The sequence below is a fragment of the Heptranchias perlo genome, chromosome 24 (genome assembly GCF_035084215.1).
Source record: "Heptranchias perlo isolate sHepPer1 chromosome 24, sHepPer1.hap1, whole genome shotgun sequence".
Classification (NCBI taxonomy): domain Eukaryota; kingdom Metazoa; phylum Chordata; class Chondrichthyes; order Hexanchiformes; family Hexanchidae; genus Heptranchias; species Heptranchias perlo.
This window is the reverse complement of record NC_090348.1, coordinates 19870016-19883105: the sequence shown is the minus strand read 5'-3', so window position 1 is coordinate 19883105 and position 13090 is coordinate 19870016. Positions and strand designations below refer to the sequence as shown.

General features: G+C 41.3%; 1 protein-coding gene across 5 annotated transcripts in view; it reads left to right on the top strand.

Moving 5' to 3' along the window:
- The window catches only part of ferry3 (FERRY endosomal RAB5 effector complex subunit 3), a 53767-nt gene extending 42893 nt beyond the window's left edge, over window positions 1-10874 (top strand). For all 5 annotated transcript variants that reach the window (XM_068004878.1, XM_068004880.1, XM_068004879.1 and 2 more), the window contains one exon: window positions 9787-10874. In XM_068004878.1, coding sequence (XP_067860979.1) covers window positions 9787-9879 — 93 coding nt within the window. In that variant the 3' untranslated portion in view covers window positions 9880-10874. The remainder of the gene's footprint in view (window positions 1-9786) is intronic.
- Window positions 10875-13090: the final 2216 nt, after the last annotated feature.

The following is a 13090-nucleotide window of genomic DNA, read 5'->3' as shown; positions in this document are numbered from 1 at the left end:
TTGAACCAGGAACACTTCTCACCACGATGGACGTCTCGGCACTCTACACCAGTATCCCCCACGATGACGGCATCGCTGCGACAGCATCAATACTCAACACCAACAACAGCCAATCTCCAGACACCATCCTACAACTCATCCACTTCATCCTGGATCACAATGTCTTCACCTTCAATAACCAGTTCTTTACCCAAACACACTGAACAGCCATGGGGACCAAATTCGCACCCCAATACGCCAACATTTTCATGCACAAGTTCGAGCAGGACTTCTTCACTGCACAGGACCTCCAACCAACACTGTACACCAGATACATCGACGACATTTTCTTTCTATGGACCCACGGTGAGGAATCACTAAAGAGACTACACGATAACATCAACAAGTTCCATCCCACCATCAAGCTCACCATGGACTACTCTAGAGTCATAGAGAGAGAGAGTTATACAGCACGGATAGAGGCCCTTCGGCCCATCGTGTCCGCGCCGGCCATCAAGCCCTGTCTAATCTAATCCCATATTCCAGCATTTGGTCCGTAGCCTTGTATGCTATGGCATTTCAAGTGCTCATCCAAATGCTTCTTGAATGTTGTGAGGGTTCCTGCCTCCAGAACCCTTTCAGGCAGTGAGTTCCAGACTCCAACCACCCTCTGGGTGAAAAAGTTCTTTCTCAAATCCCCTCTAAACCTCCCGCCTTTTACCTTGAATCTATGTCCCCTTGTTATAGAACCCTCAACGAAGGGAAAAAGCTCCTTAATATCCATCCTATCTGTGCCCCTCATAATTTTGTACACCTCAATCATGTCCCCCCTCAGCCTCCTCTGCTCCAAGGAAAACAAACCCAATCTTCCCAGTCTCTCTTCATAGCTGAAGCGCTCCAGCCCTGGTAACATCCTGGTGAATCTCCTCTGCACCCTCTCCAAAGCGATCACATCCTTCCTGTAGTGTGGCGACCAGAACTGCACACAGTACTCCAGCTGTGGCCTAACCAGTGTTTTATACAGCTCCATCATAACCTCCTTGCTCTTATATTCTATGCCTCAGCTAATAAAGGCAAGTATCCCATATGCCTTCTTTACCACCTTATCTACCTGTTCCACCGCCTTCAGTGATCTGTGAACTTGCACACCAAGATCCCTCTGACCCTCTGTCTTGCCTAGGGTCCTCCCATTCATTGTGTATTCCCTTGCCTTGTTAGTCCCTCCAAAGTGCATCACCTCGCACTTTTCCGGGTTAAATTCCATTTGCCACCGTTCCGCCCATCTGACCAACCCATCTATATCGTCCTGCAGACTGAGGCTATCCTCCTCGCTATTTACCATTTTTGTATCATCAGCGAACTTACTGATCATACCTTTTACATTCATATCCAAGTCATTAATGTAGACCACAAACAGCAAGGGACCCAGCACCGATCCCTGTGGTACCCCACTGGCCACAGGCTTCCAGTCACAAAAACAACCTTCGACCATCACCCTCTGCCTTCTGCCACTAAGCCAGTTTTGTATCCAAAGTGCCAAGGCACCCTGGATTCCATGGGCTCGTACCTTCTCGACCAGTCTCCTGTGGGGGACTTTATCGAAGGCCTTACTGAAATCCATGTATACCACATCCACTGCGTTACCCTCATCCACATGCCTAGTCACCCCCTCAAAAAATTCAATCAAATTAGTCAGACATGATCTTCCCTTGACAAAGCCATGTTGACTATCCCTGATTAATCCTTGCTTCTCCAAGTGGAGACTAATTTTGTCCTTCAGAATTTTTTCCAATAATTTTCCTACCACTGATGTTAGGCTCACTGGCCTGTAGTTCCCCGGTTTTTCCCTACTCCCCTTCTTGAATAATGGTACTACATTAGCGGTTCTCCAGTCCTCTGGCACATCCCCTGTGGCCAGAGAGGTTCTGAATATATGTGTTAGAGCCCCCCGCAATCTCCTCCTCTGCCTCACACAGTAGCCTGGGATACATTTCGTCCGGGCCTGGGGATTTATCCATTTTTAGGCCTGCTAAAACCACCAATACATCCTCCCGCTCGATGTTAATATGTTCGAGTATATCACAGTCCCCCTGCCGTATTTCTATGTCTACATCGTCCTTCTCCATAGTGAAAACAGATGCAAAAAATTCATTTAGAACCCCTCCTACATCTGCCGGCTCCACACACAGATTGCCATTTTTGTCCCTAATGGGCCCTATTTTTTCCCTAGTCATCCTCTTACCCTTAATATACTTATAAAACATCTTAGGATTTTCCTTTATTTTGCTCGCCAGTGTTATTTCATGGCCCCTCCTTGATCTCCTAATTTCTTTTTTAAGTATCCCCCTGCACTTTTTGTACTCCTCTAGGGCTTCCTCCGTCTTTAGCCTTTTGTATCTGCCAAAAGCCCTCCTTTTTTTCCTAATCCATTCTCGTATATCCCCTGACATCCAAGGTTCCCTGGAGTTCTTGGAACCACCCTTGACCTTTACGGGAACATGTTGCCATTGTATGGTCTCAATCTCCCTTCTGAAAGACTCCCATTGCTCCGATGCAGATTTTCCTACAAGCAGCTGATCCCAGTCCATTTTGGCCAGATCCTGCCTTATCCTATTAAAATCGGCCTTCCCCCAATTTAGAACCTTTATTTCCGGCCCCTCCCTGTCCTTTTCCATGACCACCTTAAATCTCACCGAATTATGGTCACTGTCACCAAAGTGCTCACCTACTAGCACTTCTTCCACTTGGCCGGCCACATTCCCTAGAATTAGGTCCAGTACCGCCCCCTCTCTTGTAGGACTTTCTACATGCTGGCTGAAAAAGCTCTCCTGGATGCACGTTAAGAATTTTGTACCCTCTAAGCCTTTTACACTCTGAGTATCCCAGTTAATATTGGGGAAGTTGAAATCCCCCACTATTATTACCCTATTATTTGCACAATTTTCTGAGATTTGCCTACATATCTGTTCCTCTATCTCCCCCTGACTGGGGGCCTATAGTACACTCCCATCAAAGTGCTTGCCCCCTTTTTGTTTTTAAGCTCCACCCATATGGCCTCATTAGAGGAACCTGCTGATCAGTTCTCGTATCCTCAGAATCAGTTTCTTTCTTGGACACACTAATCTCCATCAAAGACGGGCACCTCAGCACCTCACTCTACCGCAAGCCCACGGACAACCTCACGATGCTCCACTTTTCCAGCTTCCACCCTAACCACGTCAAAGAGGCCATCCTCTATGGACAGGCCCTGCGAATACACAGGGTCTGCTCAGACGAGGAGGAACGCGATGGACACCTACAGACGCTGAAAGACGCCCTAGTAAGAACGGGATATGATGCTCGACTCATCGATCGACAGTTCCGACGGGCCACAGCGAAAATACACGTAGACCTCCTCAGGAGACTAACACGGGACGCAACCAACAGAGTACCCTTCGTCGTCCAGTACTTCCCCGGAGCGGAGAAACTACGCCATGTTCTCCGCAGCCTTCAACATGTCATCAATGATGACTAACACCTCGCTATTGCCATCCCCACACCTCCACTACTCTCCTTTAAACAGCCACCCAACCTCAAACGAACCATCGTTCGCAGCAAGTTACCCAGCTTTCAAGAGAACAGCGTCCACGACACCACACAACCCTGCCACGGTAACCTCTGCAAGACATGCCAGATCATCGACACAGATACCACCATCACACGAGAGGACACCACCCACCAGGTGCACGGTTCATACTCCTGTGACTCGGCCAACGTTGTCTACCTCATACGTTGCAGGAAAGGTGGCCCAGAGCATGGTACATTGGCGAGACCATGCAGACGCTGCGACAACGGATGAACGGACACCGCGCAACAATCGCCAAACAGGAGGGTTCTCTCCCTGTTGGGGAACACTTCAGCAGTCATGGACATTCAGCCACCGACCTTCGGGTAAGCATACTCCAAGGCGGCCTTCGAGACACACGACAACGCAAAATCGTCGAGCAGAAATTGATAGCCAAGTTCCGCACCCATGAGGATGGCCTCAACCGGGATCTTGGGTTCATGTCACACTACACGTAACCCCACCAGCGAACAAATGTTATCTGTTTTTAATATAACGGGTCATTGACTGTCTTCCTTCTCTTTTTTTGGGGGGGTTTGTATATTCGGTGGCCTTTTAGGTGATACCTTTCTGTCTGCTCACTGTGATTGCCTTGGCAACGGGCAGTAATCACCAAGCATTGTTCTGTGATTTTCAAATGCGAAGGATTCGAAAATTTCATTTCCACACCGTTCACCTGAGGAAGGAGGAAGCCTCCGAAAGCTTGTGGAATTTAAAATAAATTTGTTGGACTATAACTTGGTGTTGTAAAATTGTTTACAATTATAAATTGATGCCATCAGAGAGAGATTCCGTGGATGGCAGACCCCCATCTAAAGGTTCATTCTCGGTCCATTTTACATTGTAGTTTAGCATTACTGATTCAACTGTTATTTTTCTATCTTCTGAGGGGATCAGTAAGCCTGTAATTACTATAATTCTGCTATCATCTTTGCTATCTATTTACCATTTAATAAAGCTGTCAGTTAATAATCTAAGCCACAGTCTAGGGAAGTATTTTTCTACTGCCTTCCGAACTTAAGGAAGATGATAGAACCGGTAAGTTGTAATGCAATGAAGAGGGCTCTGTGTTCGACCCCCTGGCTCGTTACAAATTACCCAAGTGCTGGGCAGGTAAAGATCCACGTTGAACCCCAGAAAAATATCTAATTAAAACCTAAAAACATAATTATGTGCACCTGGAGAAGGTTACAATCCTGAAAACTATTGACCTTGCATTGGAAAAGATAATACAACTCTTCTCAGTTGAAGAGAAATGGAGTATTTAAGGTTGACTATTTAGAATCAAAAGCTCCACTGATTCTCTAGACTGTGGTACATATTTACATTTAAAGTGAGAAATTTATTTAGAAATTGTCTCTAAATTGCCCACATCTTCAAACATTTTGAGTAAATAAAGATTCCCTGTGTAAAAAAAAAAACCTCATAATACTGGTGAAAAATCTACTTTCTTTGATCCTGCCCCAATACTCATAATCATTTTGTTTTATGATAAATGCAGAATTGTTAGTTTGCATTGTTTTGTACATTGTTTTTTTAAAATACATCAGCAGATGGAATGATTTGTAACATCACAGTTTGCAAACACCACTTTTGTTGTCACATGTAACTGGTGAGAATGAGAGTAATATGCACAGGAACTAAAATTAATTGCTATTATTTGTGGACAACCCCTCCTTAGGATAAAACTAATGTTGGGCCAAATATGCCAAGGACCTGGGGTTGGGGAAGCCAGACCTGTATGGCTGCACTTTGAGCATTGACGACCAGAATACTGAGAAATTCAGTCAACCATGTGCAGCACTTGATCAGCTGGGAGCTCCAGCTCTGCTGAATCCCTGATCTCCAGCGCATTGGCTGCCTCCACAAGAGGGCACAATTGGGGCAGCAGGAGTTTGGTAGGGTGGCTCTACCGAGCTGCTGCAGCCTGTCTCTTGGTCAATGGCTGAGAGGTTTTTGCCCTGAGATGTGCATGGCTTAGAAGATCTAGGAGAAAAAACAAAAAGGTTAAGCAAGGTAATGTACCTTCCCAAAAAAAAATTGGTAGTAGAATGAATTGTGATTTGATCTACTTAGTTTTAGTGGTAGATTCTAAAATTATCTGTGGGCACATCTTCCACCATTCTCTCCACTGTAATTATGATTTCCATTACTTAGTCACAGTGCTGTCACCCAACTGGCATTCATGTATAATTATAGTGGCAAATTCAAGCTAGCAGGAACTAGAGCACAGCCTTGAATTACACTCTGTGAATATTAGTGTATAAACACTTAACACATTTGTATAAGATTCCTTTGGCAACTCATTTTAAACAGGTTAACGTCATTGTTTAAATAGCAGACAAAGGAATTTCATGCCAGCTAATATTTGCACAGCATCATTTCACAGTCTGTATTTTGCTGCTGTTTAAATCAGCACAACTGCTAACATCAGCAGGAAAATATAACCAAATAATCGGTACCTGGAACAGTGGAGGAGTTCAGGGTAGAACTATAACTAGTAATACTGACAAAAGGTTTTCTCATGTGTATCAAACAAAGTAAGACGGTCAAAGGTTGCCATGTTCACATATTTTCCTCTCTCCGTTGGACTACTTATTTTGGGATTTTTTTTGTAAAGGTGTATGTGTTTACATATTATTTCCTCCGTGAAAAATACTTGTATACAGCTGTTAATTGTGTTTGTATAGACATAAGTTTTCTGTCTTTTTGACAAGAAAAATGTAAGATCGGTTAATTAATAACTTTGTGAACTTGGTTCTGCTTACAGGACATTTTAGGTTTTTCATATACAAAGTTCATGACCCAATCTAGAAAAAGTTCGGAGTTACCATTCAGCCGTGATCTCTTGAATGACATTTCTTGCATCCATTCCTATGAATTGATGACTCATTTCTGTTTCTATTCTGAGATTTGAAAGAATTATATATGTGTACAGATCCTAATTATTGAAACAAAAACGTTTTAATTCTCCATCTCCTCATCCTCCCACTATTACTGTGGGAACATAGGAACAGGAGTAGGCCATTCAGCCCCTCGAGCCTGTTCCGCCATTCAATGAGATCATGGCTGATCTGTATCCTAACTCCATCCACGCCTTGGCTCCGTATCCCTTAATACCCTTGGCTAGCAAAAATCTATCGCTCTCAGATTTAAAATTATTGATTGAGCTAGCATTTACTGCTTTTTGTGGGAGAGAGTTCCACACTTTTATCACCCTTTGTGTGAAGAACTGTTTCCTAACTTCTTTCCTGAATGACCTGGTTCTGATTTTAAGGTTATGTTCCCTTGTCCTCGACTCCCTCACCAGCGGAAAAAGTTTCTTTCTATCCACCCTATCAATTCCTTTCAAAATCCTAAAAACCTCAATCAAATCACCCCATAACCTTCTATATTCCAGGGAATACAAGCCTAGCTCATGTAATCTCTCCTCATAATTTAACCTTTGGAGCCGTGGTAACATTCTGGTGAATCTACGCTGCACTCCTTCCAAGGCCAACATATCCTTTCTAAGGTGTGGTGCCTAGAACTGTACTCCATACTCCGGATGTGGTCTAACCAGGGTTTTGTATAGGTGCATCAAAACTTCCTCCCCTTTATATTCTAGCCCTCTAGATATAAAGGCTAACATTCCATTAGTCTTTTTGATTATTTTTTGTACCTGACTGCTACCTTTTAGTGACCTGTGTACATGGAGCCCTAAATCTCTTTGGACCTCTACTGTTCTTAGCTTTTTGCCATTTAAAAAGCTAGGAATAGTGGAGGCCCAAAGAGATTTAGGGGGCAACTGTTAACACATTGTCCAACTGTGTGTGAATGTAAATTTTCCATAGCTTGTGAAATTCGATTCAGCATTTTAAAAAAAAATCTCCATTATCAAATAGTGGATTCTGGTTAAAAAGTGAGATATTAAACTATTGACTCAGTATTCATTTGCATATTTCACCTCGATACCCTTAAAATTATTGATTGAGCTAGCATTTACTGCTTTTTGTGGGAGAGAGTTCCACACTTTTATCACCCTGTGTTGGATTTTAAATAATAAAACACTGGATTTTGTGAAGGAAAAACACACTTTTTATTGTATACCAATGTGCTGTGGCACTAAGCCATCTAAATTTATGTATTTGATTTTAATTGCAAGCATTAGTGTTTATCCAGTTTAGGTAACTTACAAAACAAAAAAGCTGGAAATACTCTTAAAATCTGAAACGTCGACTGACTTTTTTTCCCACAGATGCTTCCTGATCTACTATTTCAGCTTTTTCTGTTTTTGTTTTCAGATTTCCAGCACCTGCAGTATTTTGCCTTTTGGGTACCTTACAATTCATTTTCAGGATTGCAGTAACCAAGGGTTACTGGGAAGGACTTTAAGAAAGCGATAGAACATTTTGAAATTAACTCTTGTTATTTTGTACACATTCAGTTATTACCAATAGTGAAGATACTGTAATCTGACTTCTAAGAGGTTTGCCACATGTGATAGTTTATCTTTCTTCCCTCTTCAGACTATTTAATAGTGCAACAGATTCCTTAAGATACATATTTAAAAGTTCTGAGTCATAATACTCTAGCTGTGTAACGGTCACAAAGGTACAAGCTGGATCAGATACAAGCTAAAGGTTTCAGTAACTTTGAGCTGTGTTAGCACATGTATTTTAGTGAAATGTAACCTTGTAGCAGTGGTAAACAGAATTACCAGCAGCTTTCAGAGTTTTCCCACTTTAGTGCCAGCTGGAGATGGCTAACAGAGGATTGGGAAGTGGCCAGCAGTCTAATCTGGGGGGGGAAAGAGGGAAATGGCTCAACTACCAACCTGTTGCACATGATTATATCAGAATTTTGACTGCATCTCTCCAGTTAGAAACAGTCAGATCCCAGCAGAAAGGTGGGATTTTAGATGTGATTCCAAAAATAACTGATGGCGTCAGTGAAGTGCGCTGCATTTTTGTTGTTAAATTTTAAAACCAGTCACGCCTACCACTCGGGGTAACTTTGCATTTTCTATATTCCAGCAGAGGCAGCTGAGATAAGGTGCATCGCAATAAATAAAGCCTTCAGGGCAAACACTGTAACATACAAGGAATACAGGACAAGCATTGTACTGTAGAAGGCAAACACTTAAATATCAAAGCTAGGCTGTTACCATCGGGAAGGGATAATCCCAAAATTAGTCAGGAGTGGAGTTTGGCAGTGCTGCTGGCAGAAGCCCAGAAATGTCTAGTGGGACAAAAGCCCACTCTGCAGTCTTGTATGCAGATTAAATAGAAAACAAAAAATATGGTGCATAAGAACCCTAGTGAAAACATTTTGGAAAATAATGAAACAATTCTCTACTGTTGTTTGATATATAGCATTCATATAGTGCCTTTAACATAGTAAAATGTCCCAAGGCGCTTCACAGGAGCTTTATCAGACAGAACTTGACACCGAGCCACAAGGAGATATTAGGACAGGTGACCAAAAGCTTGGTCAGGGAGGGGAACGGAGTTTGTGGCGGGGGCCAAAGACAATGGCTTCGATCTTCACAATATTTAATTGAAGGAATTTTCTGGTCACCCAGTACCGGATCAGCTGCAGTGGAGGGATCGAGAGAGATGGTAGTGAGGTAGAGCTGGTTGTCGTCAGCGTACATGTAGAATCTGATGATGTGTTTTCAGATGATGTCGCCAAGGGGCAGCATGTAGATGAGAAATAAGAGCTATATATGTTAAGCTGTAAAGACTAGTTTGTGGGGAAAGTTAAACTACCAATTTGGCCTCTGTCTGAAGACAGTTCCCGATTTCACGATGTAACAATCTACTACACTTCCTCGGGGAAGTCGTCCCCCCATCTCTTGAACCTGTCACCATATGCTGTAAAACTCCAGTGCAGTGTCAAGCCAGGTTTTAAAAAATGCTGTGGTCCATTGAACCTCCTGAGCACTTTGAGAAAGCCTGCACTCTTGTCCAGAGTAATAACATTTTACCAGCCAAATGCAGAGTCTAAACTTGTGTAACTATGCATGTGCAAAGCTTATTTCTGGCAGGCAGAGTGAAAATTGTAGCCAGGCATTATAGGCAAGGTTTGCTGACTGCCCTTCACACTCTGCAACTACCAGTCTCACACCCATAGTGTATAACCACCACCTAAGTATGCATTTTGCTGTTAATGTATGCTCTGTACCACACAATATAAATGATAATACAATTTTATATTAACAGAGTATTTCAGAAGAAATGTTCTACCAGTTGAGCAACATGCTACCTCAGATTTTTAGAGTGTCATCTACCCTGACTCTGACCTCCAAACGATGAACAAACGCAAATATCTACTGAATAGCGAGTGAGGTATGCTGATGGGTCACCTTTTTGTGTGCGCCCTTCGGACAATATATTAAAAAAAAATCAAAACTGTAATGTTTCCCATGGATTTAGAGCAGGATCCTCTTTTTCCTCACGTCAACAGAATCTCAAACATTTAGAATTATTGTTGCGTTTTAAGTTGAACTATGCATCGTAGCCTCTGTTATTTGTACTGTCACTGTGATTGGTGATATGTTGTAATACTGATATTTAAATCTCCTTTTATAAGCCTGGGAATTACTGAGCAATGTTATATGCAGATTTAATGAGCTTTTTTCAAATTTGTCTTTCCATAATTTCAGCAAAGGTGACGTATGACCTGTTTATTTTAAACAGGTTAACTCCTCCACTAAAATAGCAGAGAGAGAGATTTGATGTGAATGCATTAAGTCTTTGTACAGTCACATCCTCAGTAATTTCCAGACTGTAATGTGTATATTATAACTGAGAAAATTTAAAAATCATTCCAGTTTCTGTGCACTCCTCATTTGTACATGTCTGAACTGATGCTGTTGGCCTAAGAATAATTAGATTTGTGAAACTGAATACTGTCCATTTTTTTGTTTAGATAACTTTTCATTATGCTCTGATTTTCATATTTGTATACACACAGGTATTTAATATAGAACTAGGACTATTTTCCCATGAGTCCTTCACTATCTAAAGTTATGGCAGCTTGTTAGACCATCTCGATGCAGTAAAACTTTTTTAGCAACGGGGCATTCACCTAACAACTTTTCTCATGCCATGACTCAAAATAAATACTAAAGGTTAAATGTGCTGTCCGAAACATATGCATGCTGCAGTAGAGTGTAAGTCTAGTAATAATGGCATAAAGTAACACACCTATCATGAGGCGATTAGTGCAGGATTATTTTTATAGAGCTACAAATTTCAACTGCTGCCATGATTCCCTGGGCTGACCCTGTGAATTTAATTCTTAATACTTGATTTAAGGGATTTTTGAAGATAGGTGTTTAGGAGAGAAATGGCTCACATGGGTATAGTTAGTGACATTAAAGGATCCTCTATACTCAAATCACTTCAAAAGTAAATTAAAAGTTATAACTGGAAAAAAACATTTGAAAGATGATATAAACAGTGAGCTAGCAGTAATTAAGTTATAGCATTATTGCTGATTTATTCAGTTGGCTCACAGGGAAATATTTCTTACATCACACAATCCATTTATTCATTATTCTCCACATATTTGTCTTGTAGTGTAAGGGAAATGTAATGTACCATTGCACTTCAGTGTGGAGAATGAGGAATGATAACCTTTTTAAATAATGCTAAGTTAGTATCTGAAGTGAGTAGTTATTTGCAATGTCATTTAATACAGAATGATTTGTTTCACTGTTATATATTGTACAGTTGGTTTGTATTTGAAGAAGTAAACTTGCTGCTTTAAAAAAAAATCTGTGGTGCTGGTTAATTTCACATTTATGTTGATGACGCTAATGTGCGTATCTATTACTGTTTGTGGAGTTGCATCACTTGAAGGTCGTCATTCGCTGGCATTGTATCAATTACAGTTATAGAGACTGTACCACAGGCATTATACAGCACTTAACGAAAACAAGTCTTTTAGCATTCAGCAGTAAAAACAATTTGCATTAAAAGTAGGTTTTTGAGGGACTTATCTTTCAAAGAGCAGGCACGATGGACTGAATGGCCTCCTCCTGTGCTGTACCTACTATGATATCAAGAATCCTGTAGTTTTGAAGAGTCTTCACATTTCCTGGCTACAGCCTGTAATGAACTCGCTCTTGACTTTTTTAAAAGTGCACATCTATCCTATTTATATATTCATTTCCAATATATTGTTGAAAGCAGTGGCTATCATGTGGGAATTGTTTTTTTTTAATGTGTATATACAGGAATCAATTCAGTACATTGCTGTGTTGAAATACATTAAAAACCATGCTGACCAAGCAGCATTACACAGAGAAATCCACTGAGCTGAACCAGAGTTATAACCTATGGAAGAACATTTCCTCTGCAACGTGTAGCACTGTCATAAACTTATTTATAAAGAACAGGTTTACAATTTTGTTACACAAAGGAAATTCCCCTACATAGTCATCATTCTGTAAATGTTGATTATGCAAATAGTCATCCCAACTGCTTTAGTGTAATAATGTCGTATATAAGTGCAGATTTTCCTGTTATTGCACTTGGGCATGGGAACATAACATAAGAACATAAGAAATAGGAACAGGAGTAGGCCATACGGCCCCTCGAACCTGCTCCACCATTCAATAAGATCATAGCTGATCTTCGACCTCAACTCCACTTTCCCGCCGGATCCCCATATCCCTCGATTTCCCCTAGAGCCCTAAAATCTATCTATATAAGAAAAAGGGCTTATTTGATCACCTGTTTGCAGTGCAGAGAAGAAAATCGGGTGGGGAGGATCCTACATCAATAATGGAGCTTACCCGATTTCCATCTGTTTGCTCTGCCCTGAGATCCAATACACCTGTGCAATAGCAGAAAAATATGGCCTATAAAGTTTAATAACTTCATTATTACTTACAAGGTAAAAGCTATGTGAAATTGTTACTTTGCAAAAAAAGTGTTTTTTCAATTATTCCTCAAGTTTTGAAATGGACCGTGGAGGATTCAGAGTGCTTCAGACCAGTCAAGTTGGTGGCTTTTGCAAAATAAGATATTAATTGAAACACAGTCAGTGTTAATGTCACAACTTGCATTGTACCGATTTACACAAGTCGTTCAAGACTCATTCCAGGGACTTCAGCACATAATCCAGGCTGACAATTTAGTATTGCGCTAAGGGAGTACTGCACTGTTAGAGGTGCTATCTTTCAGATGAGACTTTAAACCAAGGTCCTGTCTGCCCTCTCTGGTGGGTGTAGATATCCCATAGCACTATTTGAAGAAGAGCAGGGGAGTTCTACCCTGGCCAAAATTTATCCCTCAACCAATACCGCTAAAACAGATTTTCTGTTCATTTATCTTCTTGCTGTGTAAAGAAAAAATGGCTGCCGGATTTGCTGATAAAACAACAGTGACAACACTTCAAAAGCACTTTATTTGTTGTGAAGCACTTTGGGACATCTTAAAGACATGAAAGGTGCTATATAAATGTAAACGTTTTTCTTTTCCCTGCTACAAGGTTCCAGCCTTCTGGTAAACACCA